This window comes from Rhinopithecus roxellana, chromosome 9 (assembly GCF_007565055.1).
Source record: "Rhinopithecus roxellana isolate Shanxi Qingling chromosome 9, ASM756505v1, whole genome shotgun sequence".
Classification (NCBI taxonomy): Eukaryota; Metazoa; Chordata; class Mammalia; order Primates; family Cercopithecidae; genus Rhinopithecus; species Rhinopithecus roxellana.
Genome location: NC_044557.1, coordinates 58,674,125 through 58,697,892, shown reverse-complemented (window position 1 = coordinate 58,697,892; position 23,768 = coordinate 58,674,125). Strand labels below are relative to the sequence as shown.

Sequence of the window (23,768 nt, the reverse complement as noted above, 5' to 3'; positions counted from 1 at the left end):
TCTCAAAAAAATAAAAATAAATAAAAATAAATAAATAAACTGCTATTATAAAAGTAATTTTAAATTATAAACTATACATGTTTGTCATAGAGTTTTTGGAAAATACAAAAGAATATAAAGACATCATCTGTAAAATCAGTTTCTCATATCTACTAATGTATCATGAAATAGTCAAAAATAGAATCAATCAGTGGTAAAGTACTCTACTATTAAAACTGGAAGTCTACATGTGATTTAGAATACTACCTACATCCTAATAGTAAAAACCTTAATGCCACGGCACTTAGACCTTCACAACTCTCATGTCCCCAAGATTAGAAGATACATCTATACATGCTTTAAAGGCAGGGGTCCCCAACCCCCAGGCCATGGACTGGTACCAGGAACCAGGCTACACAGCAGGAAGTGAGCAGCGGGTGAGCAAGAGACGCTTCATCTGTATTTACAGCCACTCCCCATCGCTTGCATTACGGCCTGAACTCCACCTCCTGTCAGATCAATGGGGGTATCAGATTCACATAGGAGCGCAAACCCTACTGTGAACTACACATGCGAGGGATCCATCTTGCGTCCTCCTTGTGAGAATTAATGCCTGGTGATCTGTCACTCTCATCACCCCCAGATGGGACCATCTAGTTGTAGGAAAACAAGCTCAGGGCTCCCACTGATTCTACATTATGGTGAGTTGGATAATTATTTCCTTACATATTATAATATAATAATAATGGAAACAAAGTACACAATAAATGGAATGTGCTTGAATCATCCTAAAACCATCCTCACCCCCCACCACATCCGGTTTCATGGAAATTGCCTTCCACAAAACCAGTCCCTGGTGCCAAAAAAGTGGGAACTGCTGCTCTAAAGTTGTTCCTGAAATGTTACTGTGTAACTAATGCCAATACTTACCACTTTCAAAATGTTTTCTGTTAGCTCTTTTTCCTGTTGCATTTGATTCATCCTAAAAGAGAAACAATTGAAAACAAAAGTATCAGAAGTTACTCTCAAGACTAAAAAATTCAAAACTTAAGAGCATCATTCTTGAAAGTCAGGTTCAATTTAAATAAGAGTGTTTTTAATGTTATTTATTTTCACGTTTGAAAAAACAAAACCGTCAACTATTACGACGCTTATTAACGTACCAGTATTTTCTCATTTACTGTTTGGGTTTTTTGTTTGTTTTTGAGACAGGGTCTCCCTGTCACCCAGTTTGGAGTGCAGTGGCAGCCTCAACCTCCCGGGCTCAAGTAATCCTCCCACCTCAACCTCCCAAAGTGTTAGGATTACAGGTGTGAGCCACAGCACCCAGTCTCATTAACTCAATTTAAGAGCAAAACTTACAACAAAAGCTCATTTGAATCAAGTTAGAAACTATGCTCTCTAGCTCCAAATGTCGGTAAGCTGCCATGGGGAAATTAAGAATCAGGTTTAAAACTCCATCCTCCACTCCCCCTGCTTCACTTGATTAGCCTTAAAAATAAAAAATTTTAAAAAAAGGAAACCTCCAGATATGATCAACTTTTGTAACTGTACTCTAATATTTACATATATTAATTTCCCCACATACAAATGTATCTTTTTCAAGACAATTTAATTAAATGAAAAAAATAGGCCGGGCGTGGGGGCTCAAGCCTGTAATCCCAGCACTTTGGGAGGCCGAGATGGGCAGATCACGAGGTCAGGAGATCGAGACCATCCTGGCTAACACGGTGAAACCCCGTCTCTACTAAAAAATACAAAAAACTAGCCAGGCAAGGTGGCGGGCGCCTGTAGTCCCAGCTACTCGGGAGGCTGAGGCAGGAGAATGGCGTAAACCCAGGAGGCAGAGCTTGCAGTGAGCTGAGATCCAGCCACTGCACTCCAGCCTGGGTGGCAGAGCGAGACTCCGTCTCAAAAAAAAAAAAAAAAAAAAAAAAAATGAAAAAAATATCAGGCTGGGTGCCATGGCTCACACCTGTAATCCCAGCACTTTGGAAGGCCAAGGGAGGGGGATCACCTGAGGTCAGGAGTTCGACACCAGCCTGGCCTACATGGCGAAACCCCGTCTCTACTAAAAAATGCAAAAATTAGCAGGGTGTGGTGGCACACACCTGCAATCCCAGCTACTTGGGAGGCTGAGGTGGGAGAATCACTTGTACCCAGTAGGCGGAGGCTGCAGTGAGCCGAGATTGCACCACTGCATTCCAGCCTGGGTGACAGAGTGAGTCTCCAGCTCAAAAAAAAAAAAAAAGAAAAAGAAAAACTATACAAAACAAAAAAAGCCTTAGTGCTTTCAGATAAATGGCACAATTCCCAAAGCACTTCCCTTCTTAGAACTCTGTATCTAGCACATTACCTGACTCTCCAGCCCCTCTAACTCCTTCAAACAAACCTTCACACAGGCCTTCTGCCCTCCTATTCCTGTTCTACTTCTTCCATAGCAGAGGTTATTAAAAACTTGCAAATATTTTTAAAACTAATGAAAAAAGGGCCAAGTAAGGGTCATAGCCACCAACTTACACACTTAACTGAGGGGGTCCGGGTTTTGCCTGTTTGACTGGAAAACTACTTTGAACAATTGTCCTAATTGCCCTGAAGAAAAGACAGGAAAAAGAAAATTTCATACTTATAAATGTCATCTCAATTATTTTTTCAAGTACTCCTTAGGTTTGCATAAATTATCTGAAGCATTAAGTGATAAGTCATCCACATTTTTATCAGACTGCCTTTCATCTATGCAGTCACAAATTTTCTCCACCATCAGACTCACAGTTCCCAAGATTTGAGAAATCCCTGCAACAGAACGGGTCCATTAAAAGCATACCCTTGAAAGCCACAGTGCAATAAAACAGAGGTTGCCCAACGCATTCTGAGTTTCTGAAAACATTTACCATCTATTGTAGAGAAGTACAGCCATGGCAGTGGTCGGAGGTAAAGTGGCCAGATCCATGTCTACATGCTTCGTCCCAGCAGGAACTTTACTGATGCAGAGTAGTTCATTTAGTAGCATATTCAATACTGGAACAGACAAACTTAAAAGGAAGAAGCAAAACGTACATGTTTGCATGTTAATTGTGAAAGAAACACAAAATACATACAGAATTCCATATCCTCACTGAAAATACCTACTTTGTTAAGGAACCACATCTCCGGGATTAGCTACCAAATGCGAAAAGATTTTTAAAGCTTTTTATTATGAAAAAACGTAAAACACAAAAGTAGACAGAATATAATGAACCCCTATGTACCATCATTTAGCAATTATCATCTGATGGCCAATTTTATTTCATCTCTACTCTTTGCCACTTCCCAAATCATTTCATCCATAAATATTTCAGAATATATCTCAAAAAATTAACTCTTAATATAAGCACAATATTAATTTCGCATCTAAAAAATTTAGACTTGCTTACTGTCAAACAGCCTATCAGTTTTCAATTTTCCAGCTGCCTCATATATACCATACTTCTTTGTACCCATTGCTATCTGTTGATGTCTCTTCAGTTTGTAACATACAGGTCCCCCCCCTCAGATTAAAAATATGCTTTATGGTGGTAGGCGCCTGTAGTCCCAGCTGCTCGGGAGGCTGAGGCAGGAGAATGGCGTCAACCCAGGAGGTGGAGCTTGCAGTGAGCTCAGATCGTGCCACTGCACTACAGCCTGGGTGACTGAGCGAGACACCATCTCAAAAAAAAAAAAAAAAAAAAAAAAACACACACTTTAAAAATTCTAATATTTAATGCTGAACAATGTGGTTAAAAAGAGGATTTCTGAATACTACTGGTGTGAGTATAAACTCTTTTGGAATGCAATCTGGCAATATCCATGTGTCTTAAAAATGTTTATACTGCATGATCCAGCAATTTAAGGAGCTATCCTAAGAATCCAACTCAAAATACAGATAAATTTATTTTACGGGCAAAGATATTTAAGTCCTGTGATTTATATCAGTGAAAAACTAGAAATAAACTAAATGACTGTCAATTAAGGAACAGTTAATAAATTATCCATACAAAGGAATTATCTCCAAAAAATAAAAAAGGGGAAATGTTCATGATACTGCTAGGTGAAAAAAACAAGAAATCAAAAGAGTATATAGTATATGATCACAACTTTAAGCCTATGGAGAACAAAGAACAAAAATTACATGAAAATGTTACAAAAATACTCTCTCCTCCCCCAATTATTTCCTATTTTTTGAATTTTTCCCAACTTCCTATAAGGGATTTCTTTTACATTGTGATGAGAAGGGGATAATAAATCATTTTCTAATCACAGCCATGAAAGTATTTATTTTTAAGCAAATAAGCACTGACTCTAATGAGCTGTTTTAACAGGAGACAGTGATTTATGACCAGTAAAATTAACTCAATTATTCAATAGCAAATCATCCATATTACATATCTATCAATTTTTATTCAGTTTCTTCAGATATGTAAAAGTCACTTGAGAAATTTACAACAGTTTAGGTGTGGATTTTCTCTAGTTACCACATCAAAAGTAATGTTATACTTGCATATTTTATCAAGAACATATAATCTTTATTTTATTTTTTTTCCAAGTATTACTCTATTGCCCAGGCTGGAGTGCAGTAGCGCCATCTCGGTTCACTGCAACCTCAGCCTCCTGGGTTCAAGTGATTCTCATGTCTCAGCCTCCCAAGCAGCTGAAATTACAGGCGCCCAGCATCCTGCCCAGCTAGGGACGCGGTTTCACCATGATAGCCAGGCTGGTCTCAAACTCCTGACCTCAAGTAATCCGCCTGCCTTGGCCTCCCAAAGTGCTGGGATTATAGGCGTGAGCCAAGGCACCCAGTCTGTAAGTTCTAAGAGCCAATATCATAAAAGCAGATATAGAAATAAACTAAGATATCTAAATAGTACTTCAAATGAAATTTCACTAAAATCTTATATACCTTTTCTCTAATATGTCTAAGTCCCACTTCAAATGTGCAGCAACTTTAAGAGCAAGTAGTTTTAAAATACGATTTCTCTTGTTATCAGGCGGAGGTTGAACTTGGTTTTGTTCATTAACTGAAGGTTTGGAAGCCTGTTCCAAAAACTGAACTATAAGTTGAACTGGTGCAGGATCTAGGATTTAAAAGAAAATAAATTCTTAAATTTAAGTTTTAATTATGAAGATACAAAAGGATTCACTATTGGTTTTTGTTTGTTCTTTTTTTTGCCACAAAAGGAATCCAAACAGCTGTGCTGTTAAAATGACTAAGGAATCCCATATGTAAGAAGTGTGCTTGGGGGTTAAAGGAGATGAGGAAGAGTGGTAAGGAGGAAGGGTAACAGATTAGAGTGGAAGAAAGCAAAAAAAAGCACCTCACGGGGAAGAACATAACAGTCACAGATTTCTGGTTCTGCAAATAACCACTGCCAATTAGAAGAATGAGATACAAGCATTAGAACTACTATTTTGACACTTAATTAGGGGGACCTCCATCAAGTGACCTCTCTGCACCTGTTTCCTCCAATGCAAAATAGAAGATACTATCACCTACCTCACAGGATCATTATGAAGATTAAATTAAAGGAGTAACAGCTATGAACAATTAAGCACAGTGCATGGCACCCTGAAAGCACTCAACAAGTATCTTTCAAAAGGAATGAATTAAGGGCATCATACAGGTGGCAAAACTGCCTAAGTACACTAACTTCTTACACAGTGATCTCTATCAGTTAAGGCCAGTCTACGAGACTGAACAAGCCATATACAGACTTGAATTTAGAAAAATGTTATCCGAGGAACTTACCTTTTGATGCCAATACCTTTTTTGAGAATACCTGGAGTTTTCCTCCTCCGCCCCCATCAAACACATTTAACTGGGCTATTAATCATTATCATCACTATACAAAGCCATCTTGCAAACGTGCAGCAGTTCCTGCTTTCAAAGATTTTCTTTTAATTTACAGCCCAACTTTGGAATAGGAGTCAATAAAATCCCCTCATTGAAGAACAAAATGTTTAAATAAGAACCTAAGATAATAACTAGCGTCAGGATCAGCATCCAACAGCTGATTTCTCCCCATCTTCCTGAATTTATTCAGCTTGGGGTTCAGTGAAGGAGGGGTCTGGTCAGCCTCCCCGACCCAAGCAACCACAAGACCCGCCTCGCAGGCTCTAAAACCCCAACTGTAAAAAGGACCAAAGGGTTTGGGCTGACAGCGCCAAGCCCTGCCCTCCGGGGTAAGGAGGGCCTTTGTTTCGAGCTTTTCTTTGACCTCCACCCGGGCATGTTTAAGGCAAGCGAGGAGCCCGGCAGCAGCTTCCGTGGCCGAGAAGGCGGGGAGCGGATGGAAACCGGGCGAACAGCTCCGGTGGCGGTGTCCCGCTCCCCAGGTGCAGGCGCCGCGCTCACCCGGGCAGGGCTTGCGCAGATGTTTCTCCAACAGTGACTCCTCCAGCAGGAACTCAAACCAGCAGGTCTGCGGCGGGGTGCAGGGCCGGCTAGAGGTGGCCGCCTCCCGGTCCGCCGCCTCCGCGCTCATCCTGCCCCCGCCGCCGCTACCACCAGGGCCGCTTCCCGGCTCCAACCTGACACTTGGATGCGGGCCGGGGCCTGGGGTCTGCGGAATCCGGCGAGAGAGAGGCCGCGTTCGGAACGTCCCGGAAACTCACACAATCCAAAATGGCGGCGCGGGCCAGCCGGAGCTGCGATCCTGGATCCGCCTCCCCGCGCCTCCGCCGCGCCTTCGAACCAATCGTTGTTCGGGTCGGAGAGGATAGGGGCGTGGCTAAGCCTCTAACCACGCCTCCTCCCGGTTGCCATAGGAGACGGCGCCGCATGAAGCCGGGTAGCGGGTAGGCTTTCCCTGTTCCCTGCTAGTTCTCCGGCGAGAATATTTTCTCAATATTTTGAGAAATAGAGGCCTCAATATTTTCGTAAAGGAGAAGCGATGGGTTCTAGCTGTGACCCAAGCAAAGTTTATCTCCTGTGCTTTCAATTTCCCCGTTTCCATTTTTGAGATTTCCTCGCACCTGGGTCCTCTCCGCAGATGCTCCCGCTGTCCTGCCGAGAACACCAGCTTCCTACCCGCTTCCTGGACGGATGGCAGCATACAGTGATATCCAGCTTTGCTGCTTCTCAGGGCTAGCTCCCGATACTTAGAGCCTAGTTGATCCTTTCGATGTCCCCGCTAGAGGCGCTGTTAACCCTATCTTACATCCGTTCTGTGATGTTCTTGTATTTTTCATTAACAAACGATTAAAACTGAAAAATCAAGATGCATTCATAGATCGTGAACACAAGGCCAGCCTGACCAATATGATGAAACCCCGTCTCTACTAAAAATACAAAAATTAGCCGGGCTTGGTGGTGGACGCCTGTAATCCCAGCTACTCGGGAGGCTGAGACAGCAGAATCGCTTGAACCCGGGAGGCAGTGGTTGCAGTGAACCGAGATCGCTCTAGTGCACTCCAGCCTGGGCAACAGAGCGAAACTCCGTCTCAAAAAAAAAAAAATTTTTTTTAATTAGCCGGGTGTGGTGAAACACACGTGTGGTCCCAGCTACTCAGGAAGCTGGGGTGGGAGGATCACCTAAGCCTAAGAGATTGAGGTTGCAGTGAGCTGTGATTGTGCCAGTACACTCCAGCCTGGACAACAGAGTGAGACCCTGTCTCACAACGAGAAAAAAAAAAAAAAAAGAAAGAAAAAAAGGAAATCAGTACAGATTAACTTGACATTTTGACATTTATATTACATGTATAAAAAGTGTTTTAATTAAGGAAGAGTTCATCATTCCACTACCGTCTAATACAATAACAACATTATAGTTTCATTAAGTCCCAAGGTGCTTTATTTAGACTAAAAAATGTCCTGCCATAAAAGTGTTACAGGTTAAAAAAAAAAAAAAAAGGCCGGGCGCGGTGGCTCAAGCCTGTAATCCCAGCACTTTGGGAGGCCGAGACGGGCGGATCATGAGGTCAGGAGATCGAGACCATCCTGGCTAATACGGTGAAACCCCGTCTCTACTAAAAAATGCAAAAAAAAAACTAGCCGGGCGATGAGGCGGGCGCCTGTAGTCCCAGCTACTCGGGAGGCTGAGACAGGAGAATGGCGTGAACCCGGGAGGCGGAGCTTGCAGTGAGCTGAGATCCGGCCACTGCACTCCAGCCTGGGCGGCAGAGCAAGACTCCGTCTCAAAAAAAAAAAAAAAAAAAAAAGTGTTACAGCACTGAACTCCCCTTTTCAGAGTGGAGTGAATACCTGAAGGTTGACAGAGATCTTGAAGTTTATTAAACTTAGACACCCTCTCTTAGAGGGAGTCATAGCTTAAGACTTCATCAACATTGGAGGAGTCTAATGAACTCGAGCTTCCAGCCAGAGACTCTTGTCCCTCTGACCCAGGGCAGGTGACCCCCCAAATTGGGACTTCCCCCGGAGAGTTCTTTGCTTTGTCCAGGAAAGAATTCAAGTGTGAGCCAGTGTTACAGCTCTGTGACTGCCCCTGGAGAGCAGGGCTACCCCACAGGCAGTGCGCTGAGAATAGCAGCTCAGGGCAGTTCTACAGGCATAATTACACCCACTTTTAATTGCATACAGATTAAGGGGAAGTTTATGCAGACATTTCTAGGAAAAGGGTAGTAACTTCTAGGTCATCAGGTCATTACCATGGAATGGGGTGGCAATGCCCAGGTGTTGCCATGGCAATGGTAAACTGACATGGCACACTGTTGAGCATGTCTTACGGAAAGCTGCTTCTGCCCCATCCCTGTTTTAGCTAGTCCTCAATTTGGTCCGGTATCCAAATCCTGATTCCAGAGTCACATATCACCTCCTACCTCACCTCTGAGCAGTAATTTTGGAGGGTGTCTGTCAGAAGACCCTCAAAACCACCAGTTGCTTCTGCTTTGATGTGAGACACATATCCCAGCTGTGGCCAAGTGTGCTTGCCTGGGTCTGGAGTGACACACCTTTCCCTGTCAGCGTGTGACAATCCTCGTGTGGGTTGAGTATTCTTGAAAGGTGTCCCAGAATGTCAAAAAGTCAAGGCTTCTTCAACTTGCTATGTCTTTGGCTGTCAGAAACAACAGAGGGAAAAGAAATATTTAAAATTTCGATTTAAAAAGTAATACACTTGGAAAGATACCATCAGGAAAGTGGAATGACAACCCACAGACTAGAAGAAAATATTTGCAAATCATGTATCTGATAAGGGACTTACATCCAGAATATGTAAAGAACTTTTACAACCCAACAACAACACGGTGAGTAAAGGATTTGAATTGGCCAGGCCGGTGGCTCACACCCGTAATCCCAGCACTTTGGGAGGCCTAGGTGGGTGGATCACCTGAGGTCAGGAGTTCAAGACCAGCCTAGCCAATATAGCGAAACCTCATCTCTACTAAAAATACAAAAATTAGCCTGGCATGGTGGTAGGCACCTGTGGTCCCAGCTACTCGAGAGGCTGAGGCAGGAGAATTGCTTGAACCTGTGAGGCAGAGGTTGCAGTGAGCTGAGATTATGCCACTACACTCCAGCCTGGGAAACAGTGAGACTCTGACAGAGGGAGACTCCGTCTCCAAAAAAAAAAGGATTTGAAATGATCATTCTCCAAAGAAGATATTACAAAAAAAAAAGGATTTGAAATGATCATTCTCCAAAGAAGATATTACAAATGGGCAATGTGCACATGAAAATGCTCAATATCATTAGTCATTAAAGAAACGCAAAACACCAGCCGGGCGTAATGGCTCACACCTGTAATCCCAGCACTTTAGGAGGCTGAGGCGGGCGGATCACAAGGTCAGGAGTTCAAGACCAGCCTGGCCAAGATGGTGAAACCCTGTCTCTACTAAAAATACAAAAATTAGCCGGGCTTGATGGTGACGCGCCTGTAATCCCAGCTACTCGGGAAGCTGAGGCAGAGAATCACTTGAACCCAGGAGGTGGAGGTTGCAGTGAGCTGAGATCGTGCCACTGTACTCCAGCCTAGGTGACAGAGTGAGACTGTCTCAAAGAAAAGAAAAGCAACGCAAATCACTAGCCTGGACAACAAAGTGAGACCCCATTTCTACAAAAAACACAAAAATTAGCCAGGCATGGTGATACATGCCTGTGGTTCTGGCTACCCTGGGGGACTGAGGTAGGAGGATGGCTTGAGCCTGGGAAGCTGAGGCTGCAGTGAGCTATGATTATGCCACTGCACTCCAGGCTGGGTGACAGAGCGAGATTTTGTCTCAAATAAATAAATAAACAAATAGAGCAAAACAAAACTGCATGAAATACTACTTCACACCCGCTAAAATGGCTATGAACAAAAAGACAAAAATAACAAGTGTTGGTGATTATATGAAATTAGAAACTTCAGGCTGGGCGCGGCGGCTCATGCCTGTAATCCGAGCACTTTGGGAGGCTGAGGCGGGCGGATCACGAGGTCAGGAGTTCAAGACCAGCCTGACCCATACGGTGAAACCCCCGTCTCTAATAAAAATACAAAAAAAATTAGCCTGGCATGGTGGCATGTACCTATAATCCCAGCTACTCGAGAGGCTGAGGCAGGAGAATCGCTTGAACCCAGGAGGCAGACGTTGCAGTGAGCAGACATCGTGCCACTGCACTCCAGCCTGGGTGACAGAGCAAGACTCCATCTTAAAAAAAAAAAAAAAAGAAATTAGAACCTCCATACATGTCAAATGTAAAATGCTACAGCCACTTTTTAAACCAGTTTGGCAGTTTCTCAAAATGTTAAACATAGGCTTACCAGACGACTCAGCAGTTCTCCTTCTAGGTATGTATTCAAGAGAAAGGAGAAAATGTACCCACACAAAGGCTTGAATATTTAGAACAGCAGTATCTACAGTAGCAGAAAAGTAGAAATCAAGGTCTATCACCTGGTGAATAGACAAACAAAATATGGCATACTTAAGTATCTGTTTCACGTGACTGCTGTAACAAATTACCACAAACTTTGTGGTTTAAAACAACAAAAAACTGGTCAGGCACAGTAGCTCATGCCTGTAATCCCAGCACTTTGGGAGGCTGAGATGGGAGAGTCCAGGAATTCAAGACACATCTGGGCAGCATAGTGAGACTTCTGTCTCTACAAAAAAATCAAAATAAAAAATAAGCCAGGGATGGTGGTGTGCATCTGTAATCCTGGCTACGCAGGAAACTGAGGTGGGAGGATTGCTTGAGCCCAAGAGGATGAGGCTGCAGTGAGCCAAGATTGCAGCACTGCACTCAGGTGGGTGACAGAGTGAGACTCCGTCTCAAAAAAAAGAAAAGGGCCAGGCACGGTGGCTCACGCCTGTAATCCCAGCACTTTGGGAGGCCTAGGTGGGTGGATCACGAGGTCAGGAGATTAAGACTATCCTGGCTAACATGGTGAAACCCCATCTCTACTGAAAATACAAAAAATTAGCCAAGCATGGTGGCGGTCGCCTGTAGTCCCAGCTACTCAGGAGGCTGAGGCAGGAGAATGGCATGAACCCAGGAGGCAGAGCTTGCAGTGAGTCGAGATTGTGCCACTGCACTCCAGCCTGGGCAACAGAGTGAGACTCTGTCTCAAAAAAAAAAAAGAAAGAATGAGAACATGAGAACAGACTGTGGTCATTCAGACTGGGGTATTTATTTAGCAGACATTTGCTTGAACGAGTGAGCCTGTCATGTCACTTCATGGAAAACAACTAACACCATTTGTGGCCAATAATAACATTCAATTTTTGTTGTTGTTGTTGAGACGGAGTTTCACTCTGTTGCCCAGGCTGAAGTGCAATGGTGCTATCTCTGCTCACTGCAACCTCCACTTCTCGGGTTCAGGTGATTCTCCTGCTTCAGCCTCATGCATAGCTGGGATTACAGGCATACCACCACCACGCCTGGCTAATTTTTGTATTTTTAGTAGAGATAGGGTTTCACCATGTTGGCCAGGCTGGTCTCGAACTCCTGACCTCAAGTGACCCTCCCACCTTGGCCTCCCAAAGTGCTGGGATTACAGACATGAGCCACCGCGCCTGGCCAACATTCAAATTTTTAAGTAAAATTAGAATTTTAGAAAACTGTAAACTTGGCAGCTTCCCAATACTTGACAGCTTCCCAATACTTGACAAGACTTTTCTGATGACACCAATGGCGATATTAACAAATGCTGTATATTTAAATGTGTCAACTTTCAGGTGATCATCACAACTTAATAAACCAATATTTTCCTAATATATGGCTAAAAGATTTATTTAAATTCCAAGACAAGGCCGGGCGCCTCTTTGGGAGGCCGAGACGGGCAGATCACGAGGTCAGGAGATCGAGACCATCCTGGCTAACACGGTGAAACCCTGTCTCTACTAAAAAAAATACAAAGAACTAGCCGGGCGAGGTGGTGGGCGCCTGTAGTCCCAGCTACTCGGGGGAGGCTGAGGCAGGAGAATGGCGTAAAACCCGGGAGGCGGGGCCGGGCGCGGTGGCTCAAGCCTGTAATCCCAGCACTTTGGGAGGCCGAGACGGGCGGATCACGAGGTCAGGAGATCGAGACCATCCTGGCTAACACGGTGAAACCCCGTCTCTACTAAAAAAAAAAAAAAAAAAAAAACTAGCCGGGCGAGGTGGCGGGCGCCTGTAGTCCCAGCTACTCGGGAGGCTGAGGCAGGAGAATGGCGTAAACCCGGGAGGCGGAGCTTGCAGTGAGCTGAGATCCGGCCACTGCACTCCAGCCTGGGCGACAGAGCGAGACTCCGTCTCAAAAAAAAAAAAAAAAAAAAAAAATTTCAAGACAAAACAAGCGCGGTGGCTCATGCCTGTAATCCCAACACTTTGGGAGGCAGAGGCGGGATGATCACTTGAAGCCAGGAGTTGGAGACTCCAGTGAGCTATGATCATGCCACTGTACTCCAGTCTGGGTGACAGAGCGAGACCCTGTCTCTTAAAAGTAAATGAATAAAAACTTTCGGCCAAGCATGGTGGCTCAAGCCTGTAATCCCAGCACTTCGGGAGGCCGAGTTGGGCAGATCACAAGGTCAGGAGTTGGAGACCGGCATGGCCAACATGGTCAAACCCCGTATCTACTAAAAATACAAAAAATTAGCTGGGTGTGGTGGCAGGTGCCTGTAATCCCAGCTACTCAGGAGACTGAAGCAGGAGAATAGCTTGAACCCGGGAGGCAGAGGTTGCAGTGAGCAGAGATCGCGCCACTGTACTCCAGCCTGAGCGACAGAGCAAGACTCCATCTCAAAACAAAACAAAACAAAAAACTTCAAGACCGACTGAGGAATTGTAATGGAATGGAATTTGAAAAGTTAATTGATATGATTTCAGACTTGAAATTGCAACTAATCTTTAAGAAACGACTACTTTCTCAGGTTTTGGTGAAGAAAATCCACAATTAATCTGAAAAGATTTAAAATACTTCTTTTTTTAACTACTCATCTATGTGAGCAATGCCACTCTTCTAATTTTTAAAATGAAAATAGTTATTTTGTATAAAATTGTATTTGGCAGCATGTAATAGGATTATTTTTATTTTTATATGATTATTTTATTTTAATTTAAATAAATATTTTTAAAACTTCTCAGTGTTAAATTTTAATATGGTAAATATAAACAAAGACTCTTTTAGGTGCTTAATAATTTTTCGGCATAACAGGGCCCCAAGACTAAAAAGTCTGAGAAACTATTTTTTCAAGACATGCACATCAAAATCCTTCTGTGTTTGGCTCTGAAGAGAAGGAGGAAGGACGATAGAACAGAGGTGGGTTAGGGAGGGGGAGAGGAGAGGTGAATGAGGGGAGGGAGTGGGGGAGGCGGTCACAGGTACTTACAACTTTATCTGGTTTTCTGGTTTTTTTTTTTTTTTTTTTTTTGAGATGGAGTCTCACTCTGTTGCCCAGGCTGAAGTGCAGTGGTGTGATCTTGGCTCACTGCAACCTCTACCTCCCAGGTTCAAGTGATTCTCCTACCTCAGCCTCCAGAGTAGCTGGGATTACAGGCACGCCACCATGCCTGGATAATTTTTGTATTTTTAGTAGAGACAGGTTTCACTATGTTGACCAGGCTGGTCTCGAACTCCTGACCTCAGGTGATCCACCGCCTCAGCCTCCCAAAGAGCTGAGATTACCTGCGTGAGCCACCACGTCCCATCTGGTAATTTTTTTGTGTGTGTGTGATGGTCTCTGTCTGTTGCCCAGGCTGGAGTGCAGTGGCATTTAGCTCACTGCCTCCTTGACATCCTGGATTCAAGTGATCCTTCTGCCTCAGCCTCCTGATTAGCTGGGACCACAGATGAATACCACCATGCCCAGCTAATTTATTTATTTTTTGCAGAGGTAGGGTCTTGCTATGTTGCCCCCTCAGGCTGATCTGGAGCTCCTGGGCCCCAGTGATCCTTCTACGTTGGCCTCCCAAAGTGCTGGGATTACAGGTGTAAGCCACTGTGCCCAGCCATGTATTAATGTTTTTAAAGTCCCTGATATCTCCTGAAAACCCATGAAAAATTCTATGGGCTTATAGAAACAAACTATTATGGAGCATTTGTTATATACCATGACCCAGATTAGGGCCTTTATGTCCTCATTTTCTCATTTGATCTTTCAACATCTTAGAAAGTTGGCATTATGAGCTCACCTTACTGCAGAAGAAGCTGAGGATCAGAGAAGTTATTCTTCTTAAATTTTTTTCCGTGGATTTACAACTGTTTAAAAAACAAACAAAAAATCAATAGCACATAAATTTAATGGAACTTTTATTATAATTGTACCAAATCTGTAAAGAAATTTGAGAATGCAGTAATGAGACTCCTTATCTAGGAGCAGAATAAGTAGATAAGTAGCTTCCTCAAAGCCTCCCAGAGAATAATGTTGGAATAGGGTTTGGTCCCTGATTTGAGCTTCATTAAATTGAACCACTGCTATGGTTTGAATGTTTGTGTTCCCCCCAAATTCATGTGTTGGAAACTAGATCACGCACAGTGGCTCACGCCTGTAATCCCAGCACTTTGGGAGGCCGAGCCGGGCGGATCATCTGAGGTAAGGAGTTTGAGACCAACCTGGCCAACATGGTGAAACCCTGTCTCTACTGAAAGTACAACTATCCACCAGGCGTGGGCATGGGCACCTGTAATCCCAACTACTTGGGAGGCTGAGTAATGAGAATCGGTTGAACCCGGGAGGCGGATGTTGCAGTGAGCCGAAATCACACCACTGCACTCCTGCCTGGGCGAAGAGAGCAAGACTCTATCTCAAAAAAAAAAAGAAAGAAAGAAAGAAAGAAAAGATAAAGGAAAGAAAACTAACCCCTAAGGTTAGAAGGAGGGGCCTCCTTTGGGAAGTGATTAGATCATGAGGGCAAGAGCGCCATGTAGAAGACCCGTATAGAGAAAATAATAAAAATGTTATTCAAAAACATGAAGGATCTAAATAAATGGAGAGAAAAATTCTGCTCCTAGAGAGGGAGTCTCATTACTGTATTCTCAAATTTATCTACAGATTTGGTGAAATGATAATAAAAGTTCCATCAAATTTGTATGCTGTTTGCTTATTTACTTATTTATTATTTTTTTGAGACAGAGTCTTGCTCTGTCACCCAGGGTGGAGTGCAGTGACACAATCTTGGCTCGCAGCAACCTCTGCCTCCCAGGTTCAAGCAATTCTACTGCCTCAGCCTCCCAAGAAGCTGGGACTAACCACCACGGCCGGCTAATTTTTGTATTTTCAGTAGAGATGGGGTTTCACCATGTTGGACAGGCTAGTCTCAAACTCCTAATCTCAGGTCATCCACCCTTTTCGGCCTCCCAAAGTGCTGGGATTACAGGCGAGAGCCACTGTGTCCAGCTGGTTTTTTTGTTTGTTTTTAAAAATAGTTGTAAATACATGAAAAAATTTTAAGAACAGTATAAAGAACTCTCCATCCCCTTCACCCAAATATCTCAATTGTTAATATTTTACCATACTTCCTCTCACCCTCTCTCCACAACAGCTCCCTACTTCCTTGTATACTCGGTAGAGTGACCAACTGTCTTAGTCCATTTTGTGCTGCTATAATGGAATACCGGAGACTGGGTAATTTCTAAGGAACAGAAATTTATTTCTCACATTTCTGGAGGCTGGGAAGTCCAAGATCAAGGTTTAGCCTCTGGTTCTAAGATGTCACCTTGTTGTGGCATCCTACGGAGAGGAGGACTGTTGTGTCCTCACATAGCAGAAAGCCAGGAGACCAAGGGAGAACGAACCACTCCTGCAAGCCCTTTTTTATAGCAGCATTCATCCTTTATGAGGGCAGAGTCCTCACGACCTAAACACCTCCCAAAAGGCCTCACCTCCCAATACTGTTGCATAAGAATAATTACGTTTCCAACACATGAATTTTGGAGGAGGCAAAAACATTAAAACCATGGCACCAACTCATCCCCGCTTGGCCAGGACTCTGTCAATTTTAAAACTGAAAGTCCTGCATTTCGGTAACCCCCTCAGTGTGGGCACACTCTAACCCCAGGCACACCGCCTGTGCAACCACACCCCTCGCCTTGTCCCCAGCTGCTTGGATGCTACGTGCTGACATCTCCACAAGGAGAAGAAGATGGGAAGGGAAGCTTGTAGTTAATTATCAATTAGTCAAACAGCCTGAAAAATGTCACAAGTCCTGAAAGGTTCTAGAGTGTTTAGCTTTAGATCAAGGAAACACTCACAAATAAGTGAAATTGTGGCAAACCCTTTTTATAGTAATGAATATGTATTTGCAGAGTGCCTGGCAAGGTTCATGTGCTGTACATGTTTACCTGTTACCACCAAGTAGAAGTTTCTGTTTTATGTTGATCATAAACCACAGTATCTAGTCCTGCTCTCCTCCGTCATGATAGTTTAAAATATTTTCTCTTACATCCTCCCTGCTTCCTTGTTATTCTGGTAGCTCACAGACTCACTGCCTCTTGAAATCTGAGTCTCTACAAAGTATAGCAAACTAGATGAGCTACAGTGAAAAAATAAAAATAAAAAAGCAGAGATATTACCGTTATACAGCCTAAGGATGAAAATTATTTTCACCAAGGACCGCTGAAAATCACACAAATAAAAAATAAACTAGGAAGGGCACGGTGACTCACGCCTATAATCCCAGCACCTTGGGGGCTGAGGCAGATGGATCACCTGAGGTCGGGAGATCGAGACCAGCCTGGCCAAAATGGTGAAACCTCGTTTCTACTAAAAAATAAAAAAATTAGCTGGGGGAGGTGGCGCACGCCTGTAATCCTAGCTACTTGGGAGGCTGAGGCAGGAGAATCGCCTGAACCCAGGAGGTGGAGGTTGCAGTGGGCCAAGATCGTGCCGCTGCACTCCAGCCTGGGCGACAGAGCGAGAATCTCTCTCGAAACAAACAAAAAACTTGAAATCGATTAATTTCTTTAAAAATATATATATACAATACAATTCAGACATACAATTTAAAACTTTATTCAATAAATATTTTTGAGGTAGGGGAAACTAGCTGATGGATTCTACTGCCATCTTGTGGCCATTAGGGATAGTGTCCATATCTACCGGTAATACAGGCTGGCTGGGATCCCTTCTTCCTTATACTTTCCAGTATGGTAGAAGGAATATGATTTGAGGATTGTGTTTGGAAGTAACTATTTCTTTGTACAAGCTATCCTGCAACACCTAACTGAATTACATCTTCTTAGGGACTTCCAAAAACAGATCTTTCAAGAGGTAATAAGCGAGTCCTATCAAACATGACTTTTCTCTGCAATCGTCACTACCTCCTTGGGCCGGTAGGCACCCTGTTGTATGTGGCCATAGAGCTGTGCATCCCCGTCATGGCATTCATCTCACCTCCTTGCAGTTACCTATTTAACAGTCTCACTTCCCTGGTAGACTCCAAGATCTTGGAGGTGGGGGTGGGGGAGAGCAGGATGGTGGTTATATCATTTACCTAGTACAGCCTCTAGTACACAGCAGGCACCCAGTAAATATTTGCTAAATAAATAAATCTTTTATTGAACACAAAGTACCTGCATTTCACATGCACACAATGCTTCCTTATAAACCAGATCTACGAACCTTTATTTAATCTTTGTTTTATCTAACCTAAAGCATTATCGACCTGTTCTTAAGATATTTATGACTCACTGCTATGTTCTAGGTTTTATAACCAGCAATGAACTTAAAGCTTGTTGGGGCTCAGAAAATGATACCCCAAAATGAAGGCCCCAGAGACATAGTTTCTCTCTGACCCTCTCCTGACCTCCTGTCTCTGGACCATCATTCTCCCCTAAGGCTCGCCATAGAAACCAGAACCTCTTTTCCCTGGAGCCAACCATCAAACCTAATAATATGACTCTAACTTCACCCCACCCACCCACTTTTCTGTGTAAAAACTGGCATTAAAAAATTATCTGAGCTTCCTTGGTTTTGGGGTTTTTTTGTTTGTTTGTTGCTTTATGAGACAGGGTCTCACTCTCACCCAGGCTGCAGTGCAGCGGCACAATCTTGCCTCACTGCAACTTCTGCCTCCCAGGTTCAAGTGATTCTCCTGCCTCGGCCTCCCTAGTAGCTGGGACTGCAGGCATGCCACCACCACGCACAGATAATTTTTGTATTTTTAGTAGAGATGGGGTTTCACCATGTTAGCCAGGCTGGTCTCGAACTCCTGACCTCAGGTGATCCACCTGCCTTGGCCACCCGAAGTGCCCAGCTACCTTGTTTGGTTATAGGTCATGAGACCCCCATTCTAGAGAGGGTACTGCCCTGTCCCCAGAAGGAAGGAATGCTGCACTGAGAGGCCAAGAAGAATCTAGACAGGCCTTGCAGGGTGTCCCCACTCAGTCTATTACGGTTAAGTCGTGTTCTTTTTGTCCAATTACATCTCTATACGGCTGTTCATACTTCGTTGAAACTAAGCATACAATAGACAGGTTCCCCGGTATCTTTGGGTCTTCATTCTGAAGGCTCTCATGTCACAAAAAGCTATGATCAAATAAACTGATATGCCTTTTCTTCTATTTACCCGCCTTCTGTTAGTTGATTTTCAGTGAACCTTCAGAGGATGAAGCAGAAATTTTCCTTTACCTCTACAGCTCTTCCAAGCAGTGTCCATGTCTATACGTCTGTCTTTGTGTTCTCCATACAGCACCTAGCTGAATGGATAACTGAAGGTAGACCTTATTTACCTAATGGAAGGAACGGGTGTGTCCTTATTGCCATAATATAGCCAGAGCAGAGGTCATTCCGCTTTCATCTGGCAACCGCCTGCCACCTTCCTTTATAACCTTCTGTACAGTGATTGCTATAGTTTGGATGTTGTCCCTTCTAAATCTCCTGTTGAATTGTAATCCCCAGGGTTGAAGGTGGGGCCTAGTGGGAGGTAATTGGATCATGGGGGTGGATTTCTCATAAATGGTTTAGCACCATCATCTTGGTGTTGTCTTTGTAACCCTGAGTGAGTTCTCTTGAGATCTGATTGTTTTAAAGTGTGTGGTACTTGGCCAGGCACAGTGGCTCATGCCTATAATCCCAGCACTTTGGGAGGCCAAGGTGGGCAAATCACTTGAGGTCAGGAGTTCAAGACCAGCCTTAACGACGTGATGAACCCTCCATTAAAAATACAAAATTAGCCAGGCATGGTGGCACATACCTGTAATCCCAGCTACTCAGGAGGCTGTGGTAGGAGAACTGCTTGAACCCAGGGGGTGGAGGTTGCAGTGAGCTGAGATTGCGCCACTGCACTCCAGCCTGGGTGAGAGAGCAAGACTCTGTCTCAAAAAGAAGAAGAAGAAAAAAGTGTGGTACCTCCCCTGCACTCTCTTGCTCCTGCTGTCACCCTGTGAGATACCTGTTCCCCTTTGCCTTTTGCCAGGACTGGAAGCTTCCTGAGGCCTCCCCAGAGGCAGATGGCAGTACCATGCTTCCTGTACAGCCTACAGAACAGTGAACCAATTACATCTCTTTTCTTTATAAATTATCCAACCTCAATTATTCCTTTATAGCAATGCAAGAATGGCCTAACAAAGAGATAGACAGGCTTGATTGGGGACTGGGTCAGACAGACTCTTCCATCTCCCTTTCTGCATTGCTAGGCCTCAGTGTGGGGAAGGGCTCAGTTCTTCAGACTGGTTAGTGGTCTGTCACGTACATTCGGCCAGCTGGCATCTAGAGGAAAAGTCACAGGAGCTTTCATTTTAGTCTTTCTTTTTGTTTTTACTTCCAAGTACTAAATGTTTCCTTACACTAAAGGCTTTAAAGCATAAAAATCTCTCTGCATACAGATAAACAGGACAAAATTTCAAGCTGTGCTTTTAGAATCAGAACTTTCCTGACATTCTCAGTAGGTATAAAAAAGATTGTCATATTAATATATTATGAGGACACCACAGGCTGTATTTACTCCTGCATTTCCCCATGCTGTTGAAAGATCATAATCGTCTGTGATAGGCACACAGTTCTTAGCAAGCAGTTGACTTCATTCATTATAATGGCATAAGCCAAGTTTCCAAAGTCTTATTCAGACAACTTCAGAATCAGAGCAGATGAAGGCCAGGCACGGTGGCTCACGCCTGTAATCCCAGCACTTTGGGAGGCCGAGGCGGGCGGATCACGAGGTCAGGAGATCGAGACCATTCTGGCTAACACAGTGAAACCTTGCCTCTACTAAAAAATACAAACAATTAGGCTGGCATGGTGGGCAGGTGCCTGTAGTCCCAGCTACTAAAGAGGCTGACGCAGGAGAATGGTGTGAACCTGGGAGGCGGAGCTTGCAGTGAGCCGAGATGGCGCCACTGCACTCCAGGCTGGGTGACAAAGCGAGACTCCGTCTCAAAAAAAAAAAAAAAAAAAAAAGAATTAGAGCAGATGAGCATGTGCTGGCAAATAATGTGGTTTATTCAAATATCCTGCTCTTAGACCACATACACACAAAGCAGAGAACAGAGATATTCAAAGTATGATTCAAAGACTGGTGTCAGCTCCGAAGCTGTTACTGATCGGTATCAAGATAAGCACTGGAATTTATAGTATGAGTTTCCAAATTGTTACTGCAATTTGACATTGTCTTGACAGCCAAGTCAATGATCAGAGGTCTTGTCTGGGGGAGCAGGGATAGAAGAGTTTAGGTGTTGGGGGACTTGGGTGGCAAATTCAACATGCAGAGCTGTGAACTAGTTCTAAACAGTAGGACCACATATCAGTATGCAACAGATTGCAACATAGAACACAAAATAAAACTACTTCTCCACCATAGCTATTTCGAGAAGCACTATTGTGTTTTTTTTTTTTTCTTTTTTTTTTTGAGACGGAGTTTTGCTCTTGTTGACCAGGCTGGAGTGCAATGGCACAATCTCGATCTTGGCTCACTGCAACCCCCGCTTCCTGGGTTGAAGTGATTCTCCTGCCTCAGCCTCCCAAGTAGCTGGGATTACAGGCATATGCCACCACGCCTGGCTAATTTTGTATTTTTAGTAGAGACGGGGTTTCTGCATGTTGTTCAGGCTGGTCTCAAACTCCCGACCTCAGGTGATCTGCACACCTCAACCTCCCATACTGTACCCGGCCAAGATGCACTATTCTCTAGAATTCATATGGAAGGAATTCTCAGCCACACTTATTTATGCATTCATTCATCTTTTTTGGTAGAGATGGAAATCTTGCTCTGTTGCCCAGGCTGGTCTTGAACGCCTGGCCTCAGATGATCCTCCTGTCTTAGCTGGGATTACAGGCACATGAGCCACCTCCTTGGGCCTCTCAGCCACATTTAACAAAGCTGAAGTTCACTGTATTGTAGAGATGGGGTTTCACCATGTTGGCCACGCTGGTCTCGAACTCCTGACCTCAAGTTATCCGCCCGCCTCAGCCTCCCAAAGTGCTGGGATTACAGGCATGAGCAACTGTGCCTGGCCTAAGAGGTGATTTTTAGAGAAGAATAAGATTAGACCTAGATATAAGTAGGCTATTACAGTGCTATTTATAAGCAAAACAAATAGTAAGAAATTAAAAAAATAAGCACAATCTCCCATAGCAGGGGAATAGTTAAAGCAGTGTATTTCACCACAAAATGAAACGTTGTATAATACCACAATTTTTGCTTTTGGAGAATAATATATACATAATTATATAAATTTTATAAATATTATATATTTTATATAAATGACATAAATATATATATATATATATGTTCATGACAAAATACAAAGCATAAAAGCAAGGACCAAAAAAGGGTGCAGAAAATTTTCCTAATTTTGTTAAAATTAGAAACACACGGCCGGGCGCGGTGGCTCAAGCCTGTAATCCCAGCACTTTGGGAGGCCGAGACGGGTGGATCACGAGGTCAGGAGATCGAGACCATCCTGGCTAACACAGTGAAACCCCGTCTCTACTAAAAAATACAAAAAACTAGCCGGGCGAGGTGGCGGGCGCCTGTAGTCCCAGCTACTCGGGAGGCTGAGGCGAGAGAATGGCGTAAACCCGGGAGGCGGAGCTTGCAGTGAGCTGAGATCCGGCCACTGCACTCCAGCCTGGGCGACAGAGCGAGACTCCGTCTCAAAAAAAAATAAATAAAGAAAGAAAGAAACACACACACACAAACACAACACAGGCTGTAAAGAAACATACCAAACAAATCAAAATAGGGGCCATCTCTGCACAGTGGAACTCAACAGTACAGTAGTTGTCTCAGGTGATTGTGTGGCTCTCCAGGACTCCAGGAAGCTAGAAACGAATGCTTTTCAGGGACATGTGCAATGACTCTGCTTTTTCCCTAGAGAAGGCTGTGGCTCTGAGTCTGGTTCACAAACCAGGAAAGCCCAGGGTTTGTAAAGATTCCCACTGGTGGCCACACATTCATGGCTGGGTAAGTTCTCCCACGGAGGGCAGAGAAAGCCCCACAGATGCCTGTGATACAGAAGGAAATTCAGCTTCTCTGGTTTGGCCACGCAGTGCCAGTAAGATTTTGCATTCATGACAAATTAAATCAAGATCTCAATTAACCTGAAGGTAAGAGTCGTGTATAAATAAACGTGTGTGCACTCGAACGGTTTCTCCCCAACAATCCTCAGTCCACTTGAATTTTACACGTTTTTCTTTATAGGTTTCTCTCTTTTCCTGATTTCCTACACTGATCATGGATTGCTTTTGATCCATACTATTTAAGGATAGAAAAAACTAGAAGACAGAGGCAGCTTGGCCATTAGGTGAGGAGCAATCACCCAGGGCTCCCCAAAGTCCAGGGTGTTACTAGGCCATAGACTTCAACTGTCAGCTCTGTGGCCTTCGAGCCTAACAAGAAAACATGAAAGATCAACCATTATTTGTGAATACATTCCTGCTCCTCTAAAAATGAATGAGATCCTGTCATTTGCAATAACATGTATGGAACTGGAGATCATCAAGTAAAATAAGCCAGACACAGAAAGGCAAAGTTCACATATTCCCACTCATTTGTGGGAGCTAAAAAAGAAAACAATTGAACTCATGGAGATAGAGAGTGGAAGGATGGTCAGCAGAAGCTGGGATGGGTAGTGAGGGGTGGGGGGAGGTGGGGATGGTTAATGGCTACAAAAAAATAGAAAAAATGAATAAGACCTAGTATTTGATAGCACAACAGGGTTACTATAGTAAATAATAATTTAATTGTATTAAAAATAAGTAAAAGAGTATAATTGGATTGTTCACAATACAAAGGATAAATGCTGGAGGGGTAGACACCCCACTGACCATGATGTGATTATTATGCATTACACGTCTGCATCAAAGTATCTCACGTGCCCCAAAAATATATATGCCTACTATATACCCATGTAAATTAAAAATGAAAAATGGTAAAAAAGAATCGATTTTTAAAAAATGAGTCAACTAATAAAACACACCTG

At 43.7% G+C, this 23,768-nt stretch overlaps 1 protein-coding gene across 1 annotated transcript in view; it reads right to left on the bottom strand.

The window, feature by feature from the left end:
- The window catches only part of INTS8 (integrator complex subunit 8), a 57,468-nt gene extending 50,847 nt beyond the window's left edge, over positions 1 to 6,621 (bottom strand). Inside the window, exons 1-5 of the mRNA XM_010360641.2 lie at positions 6,347 to 6,621; positions 4,895 to 5,069; positions 2,871 to 3,011; positions 2,500 to 2,571; positions 910 to 961 (exon numbers count right to left, since the gene is read on the bottom strand). Coding sequence (XP_010358943.1) covers positions 910 to 961; positions 2,500 to 2,571; positions 2,871 to 3,011; positions 4,895 to 5,069; positions 6,347 to 6,476 — 570 coding nt within the window. The 5' untranslated portion in view covers positions 6,477 to 6,621. The remainder of the gene's footprint in view (positions 1 to 909; positions 962 to 2,499; positions 2,572 to 2,870; positions 3,012 to 4,894; positions 5,070 to 6,346) is intronic.
- Positions 6,622 to 23,768: the final 17,147 nt, after the last annotated feature.